A 20,108-nucleotide genomic window follows, 5' to 3' on the forward strand; every position below is an offset into this window, starting at 1 on the left:
ACAAGAGCAGAGGGCTGGACGCTCTTGGGTGATACCACCTGGGGAATCTCTGGAGGTTGCAAAGCTTTTCCCGTTATTTATGGAATACTTGTCAATCCTTCATGGCTTTTCAGCAGAAATTCCTGTTGGGGTGACATGTCCCTGTCACTGCTGAGGAAGCAGCCCCCAGACTTCAGGTCTGGATATCAAAGGAGGACTGGCTGTCTAGCAACATCCGAAGCCAACATGTTGAGGGACTGGCTTCCACCTGGTGGGGACTGAAGTTGTCAACAGAGTCGTGCGTGCCCTCCGCCGGCTAATTCATGGCGTGAGAGCTTCTTGGTAGGATAACGTGCATAGCTTGCGCTGCAGGGTCCTGGGAGCCCTGGGTTACTGGCTCCCCGGACACTGTTCACAGGGAAAACCTTTAGCTTGGTGACCCCCTGAGCCCCAGAATTCTCCATCCTCACACCTTTGGGCTTTGGGGAGATGTGTCTGCCTCGCCACCAGCAAAGCCCACGGTCTACCCCCTGCCTTCCCCCTGCTTCTGCAGCCCCCCTCGGCATCCCCTGGCTTGGGGTCTGCAGACACGCAGTGAACTGAGGCACAGGTGACGCCTGAGTGCTGGAGCCCCTCACCCTCGCTGACACAGGGATCTGAATTCTGAGCCGCAGAGGTCGGGTGAGGCCAAGGAAGATAGCCATGCCCTGACTAGTGAGCCCGAGGAAGGGTACCTCGGGGCAGTGGCGGAGGTTGGAGGCAGTTCCCCAGCTGGGATCTGTCTTAAAAGCCGTTTTCTCACCTGGGCGAGGGCACTTGGTTGTCCTGAGAACATGCTGCTGGAGGGAAGAAAGGCCATGGAGCTCAGAGGCCAGCAGAAAGGCCGGGTGCTTTGGCCACCTCCCCCACCTGCCAGTTTTCTTCGGGAAGGACTCAGCCAGGCCTGCTGACCCCGTGACCTCGGGGCCACACCGCTCCCAACTCCCCTGAGCAGGGTCGAGGCCGCCTGGCGTAACCAGCCTGAAAGGCTCTTTTTGTCCCTGCTTTCACCAAACGGGGCAGAAGACAGATGGGCTCAGGTGGCAACAGAGTGTCACCACACCAAGGATGCATGCAGTGAGATTATCTGGGAATTATTTTAGTTTCCCGAAGGTTTCAGGAGAAGAGATTTTAAGTATTCACGCTTTCACATTCAGGCTCCATGGGGCATAGGAATCGTAATTGTTAGCAGCTTCAAGTGAAAAGAAAAACCACACCCCCCTGGCAAAACACAGCGCGCTGTGCAAATAGGGAAGCTAATGCCTCCTTGTTCTCTCTGAGGTCCTCGGCCTCAGGTCCCCGTTGACCGTGACAGTCAATATGAGGTAACAACTACACACTGTAGGCTTTCGTGCGCTAAGGTTTGCAAGGTAACCTGACCAATTCTGCAAGATATACAGAAACCTAAATGTCCCCCAAACAAAAGGGAAGTTTCCCGTTCTTTCTCTCCTGTGGTCACAGAGAGAAGATGGACTAGAATTACAGGACCCTCAGTCGGCTAAGTTCAATTTTAATTTAACTCCAGGCATCTGACTTCCCAGCTGTGAAGTGTTCTGACCAGAGCTTCCCATTCTGGCTGAACTGGTCAGAGTCACTGGAGACAAAATCCAAACGGCAAGTCTTATGCCCCCCGGGAGACTCAGATTCGGTTCATTGGGGGTACGTGGGGGCAGAAGTCAGTACGTTTAGCAAGATCCCCAGGGGAATCTGATTCAAACAAATCCAGAATCGGGAACCTGGCTGTTAGATCTGTTTAGAGGCAAAAGCCCTGTCTTCACATCCTCCCTCTAAGACTAATTTCTGAAAAATAAATGTAGTAAGTAAATAAAGACAGTTTTCAAGATGTTCATGGAATGACTTTTTTTTTTTACATTTTTCAACTAGTTAAGACAAAAACATTACAATGATTGACCTCTTTCATTTAGTTACATAAATAAAATTTTTATAAATATCTCTTTATAAACAATATAAATAGCTTTACAACATAAATACATTTATGCATGACATGAATTTACAAACAGCAATGTTTTACAGCTGGTTTTGTCAGTCTCTTAAAAACTGTCCCTTGTCATCATGTTGGTGTAGGTGTGTGTGTTTCATGTATATAATATATATATAATATATAACTTTTTATTTTTCATTTTCAAAAAAAAAAACCAAACAATAAAATCATAACCCCCTTCCCGAATAATAATAAAACAGCTGGTGTTGTGTATTCCCAGTACCAGGAAAAAAAAAAAAAAGAAATGTAAAAGCCACATTGCGTTGGAGATGCTTCCAGATGCCGTGAGGCTGATGACCAAGAATGACCTCAGCAAAACGGAGCAAGTTCCCAATCCTGAAACACAGAGGGGACACGGGACACTTAGTTCTGGCCCCTTAGCCGAGAAAGCCCAGCCTGCAGGACAGTCCCTTTCCACAGCAGCGTGAAGCAATGTCCCGCCTTGCCCCACCAGCCTGGAGAAGGCGGTCCTATGGAGGGAAAGGGGTCCTTCTCTCCTGGGGTCACCTCATCTCCTGCTGTGCCCTTGGCACTTCCTGCCCCAGAATGTCTGCCAGCCCTCCTCCCCCTGAGTCTAACTACAGGCCTTGCCCTTGGCACTCGGTGAGACACAATGAGGGAAAGAGAGTAGAAATGCCCTTTTCCCTTTTTTGCTGCAACAAAAACCCTCAGTCAGGTGCCACCTCGGCTTTCTGTGTCTACGTGACAGCAGTGGGGAGGGGGAGACAGACATCTGAAGAGCTGGGAATTCTGGGCTCAAATCCCAACTCTGACATTCACTTCCTGGATGGCCCTGGATAGCTTTGAGTATCGCTTTCCTCACCCATAAAATGGGATAATAGCCACCTCCCCGGGCCGGCTTTAAGATTCAACAGGTGGGCCACACGTTGGGCACCGGCAGAGTGTCTGGGTCACAGCTGCCACTCATTAAATAGCACTTCCTCCTCTAGCTGGCTTCACCTCAGAAAGGGTCCCCTTCAGACGCAGGGGGAGTGGGGTCTCACGCCAGCCCTGGGGCAATGAGTGGCCATGCTGGGTGTGCTGGGCGGAGAGTTAAGAGTCCTTTGATGAGGGCTCTCCAGCTCTCTGCCAGTGGCCATGTAGGTGCTCTGGGGCCCGAGGGAGGAGTCCTCCTGAGACAGTGCAGTGCCCTCCCAGAGGCCAGCACACGCGGAGGGACCCCGGGCTTCAACACCTTGATGAACTGTCCCTCAACTTCCGTCTCTGGCCGTCCCATGTGTTTAAACAGATGATAGATGTCTGTGATGTCCCTGGGGCTCCTGGGCAAGGTGTTCATTCAGGCATCGGCCACACCCCATCTCTGTCATTAGAATTTTATAATCAAGACTATAACCATCAGCGACAGTCATTATGGTGACTGCTTAGAGCCAAAGTCAACTCCTGAGTGAAGAAGACATGGCCACAGCCTGGGACGAGTTTCCATTAATGTGAAAAATCTCAGCTGTCTTTCTCTTTTAAGCGGAGACGGTGAGACACCTTGGGCATCTCCACTAGGAGGCTGCGGGCAGCGGGAAGGATGCTCTGCCTTCTCATGGTGGGTGGGGTGGGGGGGAGAGTGGGGTCGAGAAGGTTAAGGGTGTTAGAGGTGGCTGTTCAGCTCAAGGACAGAACTTCCAGGAGGATGACAAACGTCCCTAGTCAAAGGGGCTGAGAAGTCCTAGCGATCTGGCCTCCTGCCCAGCACCTCCCCACCCACCGGACCATCACCTGGTGCCCCCGGACAGCCACACCCAAGAGCAAGGAGCCTAGGGGGATGTGCATGCCAGGCACTTTCCAGGCCTTCTTCCTCATCTCGTCTCCTGCTAACCCACTGGACATTTGTTTAGATCGGGAAGTTTGAGCTTGGTGCTTAAATCACAATGTGACCTGAAGATGTGAGGCCTGTGGCTCCATCTCTTCATTGTTTAGACAGGAAAGATGAGAGCAAAACCATTATAGTGGAAGCTAGTAGAGGCTGGGCCCCATGTGCTAGAATTATCTTTTCCTGGGCAGGGGCGAGTCAAGACCTCGGACAAATGAAGCCCCTTGCTGAAATGGGGAGGACCTCACAGCTCAGTCAAGTCTGGCACAGAGAGGAAACCCTGCTAAAACCCAGGGCAGGTGTGAGAGGAGTGCCCCTAAGCTGGGTGGCGCATGTTTCTTTGGTCATTGACAAACATTTTTCAGAGCTTCTTTGGGGGTGCTGTGGGTCCCAGATCACCTTAGGTTAGCACCTGGCCCTCAAGTTGCTCATGAGTTAATCTGGGAGTGGTAAACAGGTTCCCAAGCAACTATGGCTCGGGTGAAAACGTGTTCTGTGCTGTAAAAACGGCTTAGGCAACGTGCTGGATATTTTCAGAGGGGCACTCTCATTGCCCTCTGGAGGAAGACAGTGTGGACGCTGACAAGGCTTCTTGGGCGAGAGAGCAGCTTCCCCATGGCTTGGAGTGGGGAGTGGGACAGACAGGCTGCAGGGAAAGGCTGGAAGCCAGCAGGAGTCCGTTCCTAAAGCACTTGAATGTCAATTTCAGAGGTGGTTTTACCACCCTGGTTTACCATGGGAACTGATGGGCAACAGGAAAGGAGAGAAAGGGGGAGAGGGGGGAGGATCTTTGCAACATCGCCAGGATGCAGGGGCTGAAGGTAGCACAGGGGTTTCCAGCCCTAGTGGAGGGTGAGGGGGCAATGCCAGAAACAGGGACCCCTGTTGGGGAGGTGGGCAGGTTGGGGAGGAACTCAGATGGGCACATAGGTTCAGATTGGGGCAAAATAATAATAATAATAATAATAATAATAATAATAATAAATATTTTTAGTCTTTTTCTCTGCCGTGAAACAGTGCCACAAACACCGAGTTTCCATCCTGAAGTCAGGCAGGCAGCAAGCAGCATCAGGACCCTGGACAGACCAGTTTGCTCCCAGCCACGGTTTAGAGAAGGGACAAGAATCAGACCGCTCTAGGACGGAAGGGCAACCTGCTGATGCCAACAGAGGACTGTTCTGTCTACAGGACTATAAAGTCTGTCCTACTTTAGGGACCACAGTCCTAGGAAGCCGCCCTGACCTCTGGCACCATGAAACAGTGTCTGGCAGATAAACTTACCCTCCACTTGTGTGTATGCCCTTCCTCCTCCGCTCCCACAAACCCCTGATTGCCCCTCAACGCTCCCAAATGGCGATTTGGGACCAGTGCTGCCGGTTTACTTCTGGTCCCGGTGTGGGCAGGACCTCACCAAGCTGTCGCTGCTTTCTTAAAGGAAGCTAGGCGGGTTCATCCGTGTTGAGCCATTTCTGACCTGGCCCAAATGCCCTGACCACTCTATCCCTCACTTTTTTCATGTGTAAAACGGGACGATAAACGGGGTTGGGGGCAAATGCCTTGCACACACACTGGATCTCGTGCTGGGATCGCCTGGCTCTCCTCCAAAGGTCGGCTGGGAGGCGGAAGGACCCCAGCGCCAGGGGATCAGAGAGGAACCAGCCTGCGGGCGGGCGGGGGTTCAGGCTTGGTTCTGGCAGGTGCCGCGGGGGAGCTAGGTGTGCACAAACTCCGGGCGCCCGGGGTTGGTGGTACTCACCGCCGCCAGGGGTCGCCGCACTAACATCCCAAGCCGCTCATGGAGCCGATCCGGTCCAGCTTGAGGCCGAAGCAGCCCTTGGACAAGCCCTTCTTGTTGCCTCCCTTGTATTTGCGCGCGTTAGGGTGCTCGTGCAGAAGGCGGGCCCACGCCGCCCGCGACTTGGTGTCCACGCGCAGGTCCCGGAGCAGTCGCGACCGGTCGCCCTTGAGGTTGGCGCCGCCACCCCCGGGAGTTTTGTCGCCCTTCTTCTGACCGCCGCCCGCAGCCTGGGGCTCGGCCAGCTCCTCCCCTGGCGGAGTTCGCGGGACCTGTCCGAGGGAAAGGGCGGGCAGGTGAAGGGACGCCCGGGGGCCGCGCGAAGTACTTTGCGCGACCCCTGATGCTCCAGCCCCTCGCGCCCGCCGGCGCGATTTGTCCTTTCGGAGCCCTGACGCGCCCCCACAGATGCCGGACAGCCGGCCCTGCATCCACCTGCCACGCAGCCGCCGTTGTCCGCTCCTTCCGGGAGCCCCTTGCCCTCCCCTCCTTTGCCCCCTGACCGGCTGGCCACATTGGGGCAGGGGCTCAGCATCTGTCGTCGTGCTCCCGAGGCTGGGGACGTAGACCCCCTGAGTCGGTTTCGAGGGCTTCCCGGCACTCACCCATGCACATCTCTGAGCAGAGGGCCACTTTCCCGCCCTCTGCTCCCTCTAGTGCTCCGCATCCTCCTAGGGCCCCCAGCCCCACCATGGTCCCTCACAGTCCCGATGTCCATGCAACAGCACCCACCTTCGGCGGCGCCCCGGGCTTGGCTTCAGAGGGCCGGAGCGAGAGTAGCGTGAGCAGCAGGGCGCAGGCCAGCAGCTGGGAGAGGTGCATCGTGCCGGCAGGGTCGAGGGGCGCAGAGCCGCAGCAGCGAGGGCGCACGGGTCCGGCGGGAGACGGAGCAGGCGAGCGCGGAGCAGGCTGGCTGGGCTGCGGTGTGGGCGCGAGTCCCAGTGCTGCGCGGCGCCGGCTGGGTGCGCTCTGAGCCCGCGGCTCCGCTCGCGCCTTTATAATCCAACCTGCCGCTGATGTCATCCTCCCGCCCACCCGGCCGCCCCGGCCAATGGCACGCGCGCCGAGGTCCGGGAGGGGGCCGCGGGGGCTCCCCCTTTGCCCCCACCTACATCCCACCCCCGAGGGATCCCGCTGCTCCGCCAGCCCTCTCCCGCCGCACTCGCCGCTGCAAAGCGGCGCGCACAGGAAACTCCATTTGCAGCGAGTGCGTGCCAGGCATGCCAAGCGTCGGCGCTCCCGGTGCCCTGCACACACGCTTGGACCTCAACACACGCGCTCTCCCTAGGAGGAATCAGTTTCCCTCCTTTGCAGGTGCAAAGACGGGCTCAGAGGAATTAAGTCCCTTGTCCAAAGCCACAGAGCCAGAAAGTTGGCACAGCCCCAAATCCACGCAGATCTGTCTTGTTGCCAAACTCTTTCCTGGGCACCAGACAGGCTCAGGCCTGGTACTGCGGCTCCACCTCTCACCTACTCGGGAGTTTAGATTGCACCGAAGTCTTTAAGTTGGGGAGGCAGAGGATGGGGCGGAGGTCCCGGCGGGAGGCGCAGGGAGAGCGAGGTTTGCCGGGGGCCGCAGGGGGGAGCGCAAGTCCTACACCGGACAGTGAAAGCTTTTTTGCCTGAGGGTGTGTTTGAGAGTGAATTGCAAACGAGGTGGGCTAGGAGGGCCGAGATACCGGTGCCGGTGCGTGCGTGCAGCTCGCGTTCAGCGTGGGTCTGCCGCGTGGAACCCGCCCAAAGTCTGACCCGGCGGATAGCTTCCCGGTGCGCTCTCGGGCGCGCGCCTGACCCTGTCTGCACCCACGCGAGGAACCTCAGGGTGGGGATGTTCTCTCCCTGTCCTGTGCACCTGCACCGCACGGGGAGAGAGCTTTACCTAGCCCGGAGCCCCGTCTGGCTTCCCTGAGCGGTGACAGGCAATTGCCTTTGCTTTTTCAATCTTAGATAGGTCTATGTCAAAGTTGTAGGGACAAAGTCGGGTACACCTACCTGTCGCTGGGAACTCCCTCTCCTTGGGCAGGGTGTCTTCGTTCCTCGGACTCTGAGGAATCCCTTTGGGATGAGCAGCAGTGGCAGAGAGCTGGGCACCTCAAGAACTGAGTGAGGTGCGGAACTGTATGACCCCAAAGCCACCCAGCAGGACTCTGCTGGAAAGCAGACAACAGGGGCATGGTGGTTGTCCCTAGGCACGAAGACCACAGCCGGATGCAGGTGTCTGGATGAGTCTTTTCAGGGAGAGAAAGCTGTGCCTGAGGCAGAGGGCGGTGGCAGTTAAGAAGGGCAGGGGAAGGGGGCACCTGGGTGGCTCAGTCAGTTTAGCATCCGACTCTTGATTTCGGCTCAGGTCATGATCTCACGGTTCATGAGTTCGAGCCCCGCATCAGGCTCTGCACTGACAATGCGGAGCCTGCTTGGGATTCTCTTCCTCTCCCTCTCTCTCTGTCCCTCCCCTGCTCGCATTCTCTCTTTCAAAAAATACAATAAACATTAAAAAAAAATAAGGGCCGAGGGAATCAGGTGCCATGTGGATAGCTCCCGCAGTGGAGCCCGTGTCTGGAGGCAGGAGGCAATAGCACCACCATTTTTTCAGGCTCTCCCCGTCTCACCTGGCACTCTGGGTAAGAAATTGCAGAGCCACGGAGCCCAAGTTCCCTTTGTTTAGGAAATAACTGACACGAGCCCTCAGTTTGGGGTAGCAGAATTTCTGAGTCTAGAAGAGGATTCAGACATTGATAGGACACCTTTTGGGAGTTCTAGTGAGTTGATTCACCACTTCCATGCAGCCCCCTCTGATTGTTGCTCCGTGGTAGCATGGAGTGACACCACTCTTTGAGAGGTAAGGAAGAGGAGCAAGAAGGAGGAAGAGGGAGGCATTTCCTGGTGAGTGATGGAAGTCCTCTCTCCTCTTTGGCTACTGATCAAAGTGGAATGTTACCAATCTGGAACGTCTCTGACACTTGTTTTATTTACATCTATTTAAGGAGCCGAGCAGATTGAGTCTAGACCCAGTCACTGAACTCATTTCCAGGGGACAACAGCCACATCCTCTGAAACCCCTTATTAAGGACAGGTTGGAAGCTTCCGGTGCACCTTGGTCACCTCCTTCTGTCTGAATGTCGCTTCTTCAGGCTGGTTCTTCCTGTATTTGGTGTCCCTTGGATGCACTTAGTGACAGCTGGGTAACTATCTAAGTCTCCCCTCTCTTTGAGCATTGAGACTAAATTAAATAAATGGACCCCACCCAACCCCACCCCAGTGTGGGCAGAGCCAACACCCTGGACTCTACTTCTCCTATTCAGAAGTGGAAACTTCTGGTGAGCACTTGCTTCTGACCACTGGACTATGGTCCTTTGGGGCAGACCAGATCCTGGAAGAGTTACCTGCAGAGCGAGGCTTCCCTGGGGCAGGCTGTGGAGCCACTCTCACTTAGCTGGGGTCTGGGAGGTGGGGTGGATGGAAGCTGAAGGACTAGGCTGGAGGAACCTTCCGGAAAGGAGGTAGTCTGCACGCAACTGCCTTGGGTTCCTCCCACATTGAGCTGCAGAGGAAGCTCTCTCCCTCTTGGGTCTAGAACGGGGACTCAGGTCCCTCCTTCCTGCTTTTCCCTCATGAGGTCTGCTTGTTTCTGCTCTGACCCAGGGGCCAGGCCTGGGAAAGCTGGACCCACTGAGCAGCTGAACAGGAGCTGTTGGAGGCAGTTTATGGAATGCTCAGTGTGAACACTCCTCCTGATGGCAAAGAAGAGAGAAGAGTCCACTGGGCCTTGGGAGTCTGGCAGTGCTGTAGGGAATCCGGTTATGTGTCCTTTATCTGCCCACTGGTTCCCTAAGTGTCCATGGAGCACCCAGGAAGCCTGTGGGTTTGCATCCCTGCAGGGAAGGAATCCAGGAAACAGACACTAGGTTTGTAGGTTGAAAAGGACAACGGTGGGGAGGGAGGGCAGCTCCCCCAGCTTGGGCTAGCTGGGTGGGCTTCCTGGAGAGGAAAAGTCTGTGCAGAGCTGGTGGTAGGGTGGAGGCGGGAGGTGGGGGTGGGGAGGGAGACCCAAAAGGCAGGAGGACAGATGGGATAAGGAGGGAAATCTAGTTGGAGAGCAGCCCTTTGGGCTAACCATGTAGTGCACCCAGACTTAGAGGGCTGCAGTACAAGAAAATGAGTGACCTCGCCAAAGGGAAACTGAGGGAAGCAGGGGGGCAGCTTGTGACATTGCAGGGCCCTGCGTGCCCAGACTGGGGGTGGGGTGGGGGCTTCAGGTAAGGGTATCCAGAAGACGCAGGCTTGGGAGAGAGGCAAGTCAGCCAAGGGAGGGCCTTGTCTGGCAAGAGTGGGAGCCTATTGTATTCTTGAGGGTGAAGACAGAAAGCAAGCTTGAAGGTTAGGACTGAGGGAGAGTGGTCAGTTGTGGGGAGGCACGGAGAGGGAGCAGGGATTGGGGAAAGTCAGAGCCAGCTTGAAGTGTGCCAAACCCCAGGCATCAGAGAGTCACAAGACTGGCACCCTCTCCTCCCTTCCGGACCTCTGAAAGAAAGGCGGGGACAGGGAGAGAAAAGGCTCCATTCCTGTGGGCCCCTTTCCCCTTTTTCTCCTTCACGAAGGCAAGGCGAATGTCTTGCACAGAAGGCGCCCTTCCTGGGAACAGTCGGTGTCCACTCTGCTAGCAGGACCCTATGGAACATGAAAGGGGCCTTGAGTATTCCTCCGGTGAGAAAGGTGTGCATGAGGGCTTATCTGAGGCTGGGGAAGGAGTGATTGAGACCAGACTGCCCAGGGGGTGGGAACTAGCTCCATGTGGAACAGCGCCCCCTCCTGGCCTTGGGGCAAAGCGGGAGGATTCTCAGGCACACAGAGGAAGGGAGGAATCCTCAGCAGCCCATCTGTTTTCTCTGCAATTATTTCATCCCAGGGGCCCCCTTCCAGCTGCATAACTTCCCAGAGAGGACACTGAACAGGCGGTGAGCAGATCTTACGGAGGCCGGGCAGGGAAATTTCAGCAGGACCCGGGCCAAGTCCCATCACTGCTCTGGGCCTTCAGTTTCACCACCTGTAATTGCGAAAAAGCTGTCCTTGCCTCCTGGACGGGGGCAGAGTGAACCAGAACGCCTGACAAGAGGCTTCCAACCCCTGGACAAAGGCAGGACGAGCAGCTGGGGCAGAAGGAGCATCTGAATGTCACTCGCACTCCTGGGGAGGAGGGGGAGGACACCGTGCCCCTGAGATTCCTCAGAACCGGTTGATGGGGAGACCCACAGAAGACACAGAGATCCAAGCTTGGCCAGGTCTTCTGGCGCTTGGTGCCTCCTCCAGGAGTCCTGCACCTACAGGACTTGGCTTTAAGACAGGAGCTGGAGGCCAAGGAAGACTCATCTATCCTTCCTGGGCCAGAAATTCCAGGAAAGCTTAACCTAATGGTGCCACGAGGTCTTTGACCCCAGGACACCCCCACCTGATGAGCCAGCTGCCCTTCTTCTTTCCCAGGGGCCCTGCCAGCACCTGCTCCAGATGGCCTCCAAGCCCACTGTCCCACGCAAGCTCATGACGTCAGAGTTTATCCCTCCTTTTTTTTTTTCCCCTTTTCAAAAATAAAAGACAGATAGGGTTGACAGATAGCCTCAATAGATAGGCTCAGTTCCTTGGGGGGGGGGGACAACTGCTCCCCACGTGGCTTTTAACAAGCAGGCGAGGGAGTAGAGGCCGAGGCCTAAACGCTGAGAAAGTGAGGAGGGAGATGAAGGCGAGGGGCCCTCTGAACCGAAGATGGTTCCGCATCCTGACCTCGGTATGGAGCGAGCGCCAGATGTTTCCAGAAGGGACAGGTCTGCTGCCAAGGTCTGTGTCCTGGAGATTGGCTTGCCCTGGCTGGGCTCTGGTCAAATGTTGATCATATGGAGTTTTCCAAAGAGGCAGAGCTTCTTGCTGCTATAGAGGTCCCTACAGTGAGCTCGCCTTCTTGGAGTGTACCTGGAGGAGGCCTTCTACTGTCTGGTCTTGGAGATTGTGTTTCAGATTTGTTGGAGTCCACGGTCTTCAAGGAAGGGGGCTTTCCCATGTGGGTAGAAGGGGCCCCAAGGGTCTTATAGAAGACTCTTGGCCCCTTCACAGAAGGGATTATAGGATTGGTCTATCAGGATTCAGGGCCACCAGTCGGCTGAGGGAGCCCCACCTTTGGGCTTCCCAAGCCTGAAAGTCCTCTGTGGATTTCTGTCCCAGGAGTGTGTGATCATCAACCACTTTCTGGTGAGCAGTTTCTAAAATGCAAATGACCAGAAACACTAGCCAGAGACACACGACCAAGCCAGATGCTAATGAGGGGTTGGAGGGAACACACTTCTTGCAATCTGGGCTCCCTAGGGGTTGGAAAATACTTTTAAGCCCAAGCCCTGCCACCCTAAAAAAGCCTGAAGCCCGGAGTGCCTGGGAGGCTCAGTCAGTTAAGTGCCCAACTTCAGCTCAGGTCATGATCTCCCGGTTGGTGAGTTCAAGCCCCATGTCAGGCTCTGTGCTCACAGCTGGGAGCCTGGAGCCCGCTTCGGATTCTGCGTCTCTCTCTCTCTCTCTCTCTCTGTCCCTCCCCAGTTCACACACACACTCTCTCTCTCAAAAACAAAGAAACATTAAAAATAATAATAAAAAAACCCAAAGCCCATATATTGTTTGGAAACCACCCTTGTGCCTGTGTGAATTGTTTCTGGGCCCAATGTGCAGCAGAACACAACAAACCTTTGTTCCTGGATTGCTCGGTACAGTCCCTCCGTCTCAGCGCAGGATGGGCAAGGAGAAGGTTCCTTCCTTTCCAGATGAGGGTGGCTTTGCCTCATGGGTGAAATAACGTAAGAGGGGAGGCTCTAGTGTAGAGTTCAATAGGGTTCAGAACTTCTAATCAAACAGATGATTCAGGATCTTGGGCTCCAGGGAGTTGGTAAGGAGGGGAAGCAGTCTCGGTGCACTGGACGCATATCAGTGATTTTTTGCTGCCTGGCTTCTCAGCCCCCTGGGAGAAGCTGAATTGCCAAATGCTTGCTTGCCTGACCTGCAGATGAGCAGGGGTTTGTGACTTGGACCCCCTGGGTTTTAAATCGGGAGCCATGGTCTCAGAGAAGTCCGTGCCATGCGGAATGCTCTTAGTCACATCCAAGAGGGCATGGTGGGTGGTAGCAATAGAATCCACCGTCCTGTGTCAGGGTTGCTATTGACCCAGTGTTATCATAAGTGTTGGTGGCCAGGAATATCTCGGAAGGCCTCAGCAGACCCACTGCAGCTTGACTGGTCCTGGATCAGCTGTTTCCCAGCCTTCTCAGACCGCCCAATGCCCTTTAATAAATCCCTCTTCTTTACTCAGCCGGTCCGTTTCTGTCACTTGCAAGAAAGCACCCTGATTGATCCCCAGGACAACCCACACCCTTGGTGCCCACTGCTGGACCTCCAAACTTTCATTCCCGGAATAAGCAGTCTGCCAGAGCCCCGCTGCTCCCCCAGACGTCCCTGATGTGAGGGTGAGGACATTTGGGGGCGTCGGGTCTTCCTCATGCACTTTCAGAGATGGATAGAAGGACAAAGGGGACAATATTTGGAGAAGAAAACTGTGTGGAGGGACTGAGTGGTTCCCCTAAGGAAATAACAAAGCAAATCATCAGGACCATGTTCAATGACTGGGTCCAGACTAACTGTGCTGGCCATGTTGTCTCGAAAAATCATGTTGTAAATTATTGGAGGGGATGATTAAAAATATTACATTGACTCTGTAGAAATTAGTGCCTGATCCAGCTCACAGCCTGGTGAGGAGGCTTCACTTCAGTAAAATGAAGGTGACATGTGCTTATACATATTGCTAAACTAAGCAAATATTTCTAACTTCAACACCTTCTTACCCCATTAAATCCAAATGAGTTTCTCAGGCAGAATAGGTTTCATGCAACTAAGAGAAACACAGCGTGGTGAGTGATGTGCTATGAGAAAATCCAGAAAGCTGGGAGGTAGCTGGGCCAGGAATGGAGGTAGAGGGGTTGGGAGACAGGGTGCCTGGCTTCAGAGAACAGTGCCCGGATCCGGCAGCCCAGACAGTGGGATCCTGCCCCTTCCTATTACCCCCTGAGGGAACTTGGACTCAGAGGGATTGGGCGTCACGGTCTGGACATCCTGGCCTCATACCCTCCCTGGCGCTAGACCCTCCCTGGATCTTGGCCACGCCACCTTCTCTTTGTCTCCTTGAGTTTTCACGTAGTGTGGACTGCAGACTAGGGTGGTGTGGCTGGGAATGCTCAGCGAGAACCTTCCAGGAGGTGAGCCTCACGGAGAAGGGTGTGACAGTCAGGAAAGGTTTCTGAGCCTTGCTGAGGTGGGAGAGCCTCCAGGACAGGCTTGTTTCTGGCAGAGGACCTGGTAGGATCTGAAACAACGCGGGATGGGCCTGGGAATCTTCTGGTGTGACGAACCTTCTGAGGGCCGGGGCTCTCCCTGGGCCTGACGGGCCCCATAGACTTCTCCTCTGGTTCAGCACAGCCAACAGGGGCCCAGCCTGAGTCCCATAGCCCCTGTGCATGCCACTGTCATAACCTTAATGCCACCATCTGTCAGTTTTGTGAGGAGCTCCTGTGTCTACCTCAGTAGACTGCATACTGCAGTGAGGCTGCATACTGCCAGCCACAAGGCAGGTGCTTAATAAATGCACAGGAATTCAAGGCCAGCATTGTGCTCGGCCTTAGGGGGACAGCAGGGACAGAGATAGCCTCTGCCCTCGCAGCAGGAAGGTGCCGGCAAAGCTACTATAGCAGCTTCATTTTGCGGAAGGCTGCGGGGCCCCCCACTGGCTGTCTGATCTGCCTTCGTCACACGGCAGGCTCAGCAGGCCGCTTAGGCCTACGGGGTGAGTCATGAGGATCCGGCTTGGGAGTGAGCTCCCCTGCCTCCCGCGAGAACATCTGCTGAGGGGAACAGCTGTCTCCACCCTGTGCCGAGTGGCTCCCGTGGGAATGTGGTGTGCGGCTTGGCAGAGAAACAGACACAGCTCCTCTGCCACTCGTGGCCATTTTCTGGGTGTGTGTGTGTGGGGGGTGTTCGGAGTTCTAGGGCCTTTGTCCCATCTGTCAGCAGCCATTTCTCTGGGACCACACGGTCCCCTCCTCCCATTCTTTCCTTCTTCAGTTTCTGGGAGGTCTGGAAAGGATGGGGCCAGACTGGTTGGGAACAGTGAGGTTCTGAGGTCTTCTAGCATCGGGGAACCAGACCTGTCCGCGGGGGATGAGGGGACAGCGTGAATTAGGTGGTCTGAGGCCTCAGCTGGCTGGATGAGCTTCTGAAAGTGAAGGGGTGACACTCACAGGAAAAGGGGTGGTCATTCTCTTTTCAGTTGTCCCTGAGAGAAAGACGACTAAGCCTCACCTTGTATTCTCAGCAGCAGGAGGCTTGGTACACAGGGGTCCCTCGTGTATGAGACCGAGCGTATGAACCAGCTCTCACCTGAGAAACCTTCCCTCACACCAGCAGGACAGACAGAGCCTCCCTTTCTGGGTGGGGATCCTCACAGCTTTGGGACTCCCCTCCCCCAGCCTTTCCTCTGGCTGACACCCACCTGGGAGGCAGTGCCTGGGCCCGAGGTTGCTGCTGAGTCTGGGACTGAGACAGAAACAAGACGGTGGCTCAGACATGGGCAGGGCCTGGCGTCCAGGTGGGGTCTGTCTGGTCACACTGGCTGAGCAGTTCCCAGACCAAGGCGAGGCTGGGACAGGGGCCGGGCTGGGGTGGGAGAGCTCTGTCAAGCCCCCCCCCCCCCCCCAGACTTCTGCTGACCTCACACAATTCTCTGTTCTGTGTGGAACCACAGAGTGGGAGTCAGGGCCCGCTCCGTCTGTCGGAGGCACAGGGCAGGGGCAGGAGGCTGGGAAAGGAATTGCCCCTGGCAGTTATCTGACCCCGGGAGGACTTGCCCAGCAACGATGAGCTCATGGGCACCAGCGCGGAGCGGGGTGGTGACAGGAAAGGAATGGCAAATGTTCGCTGGAGACCCGGAGGCGTGGGGCTTTCACATGAGCTCATGCGATAAGACGCTCCCCAGGCCTCGCCAGGCCAGGACCCTGCGGGCAGCTGTGTCCCACAGAGGAGCCCCGGCTCACTTGCTTGGAAACCTCAGGCTGAGGCCTAGGAATGTAGCCTCAACATGGCATGGGCAGAGTCAAGCTTCATTTGGGTGGAGTGATAAATGTTCTCTTTTAAATCCATTTTTGGGGGGCGCCTGGGTGGCTCAGTCGGTTGGGCGTCCGACTTCAGCTCAGGTCATGATCTCGCAGTCTGTGAGTTCGAGCCCCGCGTCGGGCTCTGGGCTGACAGCTCGGAGCCTGGAGCCTGCCTCGGATTCTGTGTCTCCCTCTCTCTCTGTCCCTCCCCTGCTCATGCTCTGTCTCTCTCAAAAATAAATAAAAAAAAAATAATAAATCCATTTTTGTGTGTGTGAGTGTGTATAGTATATTTACCCAATGTTACAGTGCAAGGTCAACAGAAATGTCAAACCAACTGCAAAGTGTTTAAATACCTCCACCAATATAACACGATCTGCCTGTTGCTTTCTTCAGGTTTCAGATCCTCCTGGGAAAATGTGAGCCTTGTTGGAATCCAAGAGTATATGATATCTTGTGATCAACTTTTTCATGCAACAGTATTTTGTATAACCTTTTCCGTGGAGCTGTATAGTCTGCGATGTAATCGTTCACAGTCAGGATTTGGGCTGCTTAAGTGTGATGTGTATGCAAATTATACAGGTAAAAACACCTCCACGCAAATGGAGTTTTTCTCTTCCCTCCCTCCCTTCCTTCTGCCTCTACCCTGCCTTCTCTCTCTTCCTTCCTCCCTTCCCCTCTTCTTTTTTTCCTCTAATCAGAGGAATTGCTAGTTGGAAGATTGGATGGTGTGAGTGTCCTGTGGTTTGGTAGCTTCATGCTAGCTCTGGGCCAGTGGTACATGGTTGGTGAATTCTTTTCCAGCTCTCCTGCTAATGCTGCAGCTCTGTTTGTATTTGCCCAAGACCCTCAGAGTTGCCTTAAGTTGTCTTCCACTCATTTCTTTCTTTCTTTCTTTTTTTTTCAACGTTTATTTATTTTTGGGACAGAGAGAGACAGGGCATGAACGGGGGAGGGGCAGAGAGAGAGGGAGACACAGAATCGGAAACAGGCTCCAGGCTCTGAGCCATCAGCCCAGAGCCCGACGCGGGGCTCGAACTCACGGACCGCGAGATCGTGACCTGGCTGAAGTCGGACGCTTAACCGACTGCGCCACCCAGGCGCCCCACTTCCACTCATTTCTAAGCGCTTTCAAAAATATTTTTATCAATCCGTTAAATATGCTTATATGCTTATTATTTTTCCTCCATACCCTGAAATGTTCTTTCACTCCATTGCTTTTCTTTATGGTTACATACAGATGTTTACAAATTAGAAAAAATGTATTTTAGGGCCGCCTTCATGGCTCAGTTGGTTGAGCGTCCAACTTTGGCTCAGGTCATGATCTCACAGTTCATGGGTTGGAGCCCCACGTCGGGCTCTGTGCTGACAGAGCCTGGAGCCTGCTTCGGATTCTGCGTCTCCCTCTCTCTCTGCCCCTCCCCTGCTTGTGCGCGCACTCGTGCACTCTCTCTCTGTCTCTCTCTCTCAAAAATAAATAAACTCAAAAAAATATCTAAAAAAATGTATTTTGTTCTTAGAGCCTCTTATACTTTTCATTAATTACATGCTTGGGCGGTTCCTTCACTCAGATCTTTCTCCCCAGGGGCCATCTGTTGGGAAGGTGCCAGAGTGCACCCCCTGCACCCAGCCTAGAAAAATCCACTGCAGAAGCTAAAAGTGGGCACCACGAAGTGGCTTTGATTCCTGTGAATTTTTACCTACATCAGGTAGGAAAGCAGATAACAAACTGAGCTCATAGAATTAAGTATTTGAGTAAGCACCTCAGGTGGGAACGAAACTCAGAGGTCTGTCTGCTCTGAAACCCACACTTTGTCCTGACCCCCATGTCTCAGTAGACTGAGTGAGCCTATACTTTTCTATTCTTCTGTTGTGGGTTTTTTTTTTTTTTTTTTTTTTTAATGGCTGTGTGTATGTATGCATGTGAATATCTAACTTTAACCTGTCTGGAATGTTCTGTGGTAAATAGTATGAGTAAGGATTTGCTATTCATGTGCCATTATTACCCTCCATTTCCCATATGGATGTAGTGATAATTATTTCTTTCTTCATTTAAAAAGTTTCACTTGATTTGTTATATATTAAAATATATTTTTATATATCAGATGTATATATATTTGTTCAATATATGTTCTACCATAAAGGTTTTTTTTTTAATTTTTTAATGTTTTATTTTTATTTTTATTTTTTTTAAAATTTTTTCAACATTTATTTATTTTGGGGACAGAGAGAGACACAGCATGAACGGGGGAGGGGCAGAGAGAGAGGGAGACACAGATACGGAAACAGGCTCCAGGCTCTGAGCCATCAGCCCAGAGCCCACGCGGGGCTCGAACTCCCAGACCGCAAGATCGTGACCTGGCTGAAGTCGGACGCTCAACCGACTGCGCCACCCAGGCGCCCCTGTTTTATTTATTTTTGAGGGAGAGAGAGCAGAGCTCGAGCAAGAGAGGGGCAGAGAGAGAGGGAGACACAGAATCTGAAGCAGGCTCCAGGCTCTGAGCTGTCAGGCTCCAGAGCCCGATGCGGGGCTTGAACTCATGAACCGCAAGATCATGACCTGACCCGAAGTCGGACGCTTAACCGACTGAGCCCCCCAACTGCTCCTACCATAAAGTTTTGACAACTGCTATATGTGTTCTGTAGACTGTCAGATATTCTCCTGGTTTTGCCTTAAAATAAAAAAAATTTAGGGCGCCTGGGTGTCTTGGTCGGTTAAGCGTCCAACTCTTGATCTCACCTCAGGTTATGATCTCACAGTTCATGTGTTCAAGCCCCACATTGGGCTCTGCACTGATGGTGCAGAGCCTGCTTGGGTTTCTGTCTCTCCTTCTCTCTGCCTCCTCCCCTGTTTGTGCTCTCTCTCTCTCTCAAACAAAAAAATAAACTTAAAAAATAAAAAAAATAAAGAAATGAAATGTCCTGAACAATTGTTTTTCCATATAACTGTTGCTATTACTTTAAAACTTCTGTAAGATTCATTTTAATTATAATTAGTTGTATTTTATTTTCATTTGAACTTTTATTAAAAAAATTTTTTTTAATCTTTATTTTTGAGAGAGAGAGAGAGCTCAAGCAAGAGAGGGGCAGAGAGAGAGAGGGAGACACAGAATCCAAAGCAGGCTCCAGGCTCTGAGCTGTCGTCAGCACAGAGCCCAATGCGGGGTTCGAACTCATAAACAGTGAAATCATGACCTGAGCCAAAGTCCAATGCTTAACCGACTGAGCCACCCTCATATGAGGTGCCCCTCATATGAACTTTGTTTATGGATTTTTAATTTTATTGCATTGTGATCCAAGGATAGAACTTCTATCTGGGATTTGGATTTTACTGAGATTTTCATTGTACCTGAATATATATTATTTTTATAAATATTTCATGGGCCTTTAGAAATAGGGCTATTCTTTGTAAGATACAGAGTTTAACATATGAAACTTTATTCACTAACTTTTCCACATACTTTTTATTTTTTGGCAACTGTTTGTAATATAGTAACAGAATTAGATAAACCCCCATGATTTGATAAATTATGTCTCTTTTTTTAAAGTTCATTTATTTATTTTTGAGAAATGAGAGAAAGAGGAAGGAGCAAAGAGAGAGGGAGAGAGAGAATTCCAAGCAGGCTCCTCGCCATCAGCACAGAGCCTGATACAGGGCTCGAACTCATCAACCGTGAGGTCATGATCAGAGCTGAAATCAAGAGTTGGATGCCTGGGGCGCCTGGGTGGCGCAGTCGGTTAAGCGTCCGACTTCAGCCAGGTCATGATCTCGTGCTCCGTGAGTTCGAGCCCCGCGTCGGGCTCTGGGCTGATGGCTCAGAGCCTGGAGCCTGTTTCTGATTCTGTGTCTCCCTCTCTCTCTGCCCCTCCCCCGTTCATGCTCTGTCTCTCTCTGTCCCAAAAATAAATTAAAAAAAAAAAAAAAAAGAGTTGGATGCCTTACTGACTGAGCCACCCAGGTGCCCCAATAAATGATGTTTCAATACTCATTTGCTATTATTGTTTGTTCTGCCCCTGCTCAGTAGCCCCTCCTCTGGGGAACTCTCCTCCACTCCAACCCTGTGGTTTTATTGGGGTGTGCCAATCTCCATGACCTATTTCTTTGATCATAGACATGGGCACATGGTTCAGATCTCACCAAGCCCAGGCCCCTTAATCGGTTAATGGGAGAAACCCAACTCAAACTATGAGGGACTTCATCATTTGCATAACTGGGAAGTCTAGGGAGGGGAATGCTATTGGCTGATCACAATCAGGTACGGGGATTCAAATGAGGGCGAGCCTACTTCTGCCATAGCTCAT

The 20,108-nt window shown here is 53.0% G+C and overlaps 1 protein-coding gene and 1 long non-coding RNA gene across 5 annotated transcripts; both read right to left on the reverse strand.

Annotated features, from left to right (window-relative positions):
• Positions 1-1,863: 1,863 nt before the first annotated feature.
• NPPC (natriuretic peptide C) lies at positions 1,864-6,619 on the reverse strand. Its single transcript, XM_003991256.6, has 3 exons — positions 6,370-6,619; positions 5,599-5,909; positions 1,864-2,356 (listed from the first exon to the last, which is right to left on the reverse strand). Exons 1-2 carry the CDS (start codon positions 6,457-6,459, stop codon positions 5,619-5,621), a joined length of 381 nt encoding a protein of 126 aa, XP_003991305.1. The 5' UTR covers positions 6,460-6,619; the 3' UTR covers positions 1,864-2,356; positions 5,599-5,618.
• A 1,963-nt stretch (positions 6,620-8,582) lies between these two features.
• Positions 8,583-15,395, reverse strand: LOC109502932. Of its 4 annotated transcripts, XR_006583615.1 has the most exons (4): positions 12,358-15,198; positions 11,413-11,885; positions 10,608-10,681; positions 8,583-10,305 (listed from the first exon to the last, which is right to left on the reverse strand). It is a non-coding gene; the product is annotated as an uncharacterized LOC109502932 (long non-coding RNA). The 4 variants fall into 4 exon arrangements; XR_006583616.1 differs by lacking the exons at positions 8,583-10,305; positions 10,608-10,681 and adding an exon at positions 15,206-15,395 and having other exon boundaries at positions 11,185-11,885; positions 12,358-12,993; XR_002161854.3 differs by lacking the exons at positions 8,583-10,305; positions 10,608-10,681 and adding an exon at positions 15,206-15,395 and having other exon boundaries at positions 11,185-11,885; positions 12,358-13,243.
• Between the last annotated feature and the right edge of the window lie 4,713 nt (positions 15,396-20,108).

This window comes from Felis catus, chromosome C1, assembly GCF_018350175.1.
Source record: "Felis catus isolate Fca126 chromosome C1, F.catus_Fca126_mat1.0, whole genome shotgun sequence".
In the NCBI taxonomy this organism is placed as follows: domain Eukaryota; kingdom Metazoa; phylum Chordata; class Mammalia; order Carnivora; family Felidae; genus Felis; species Felis catus.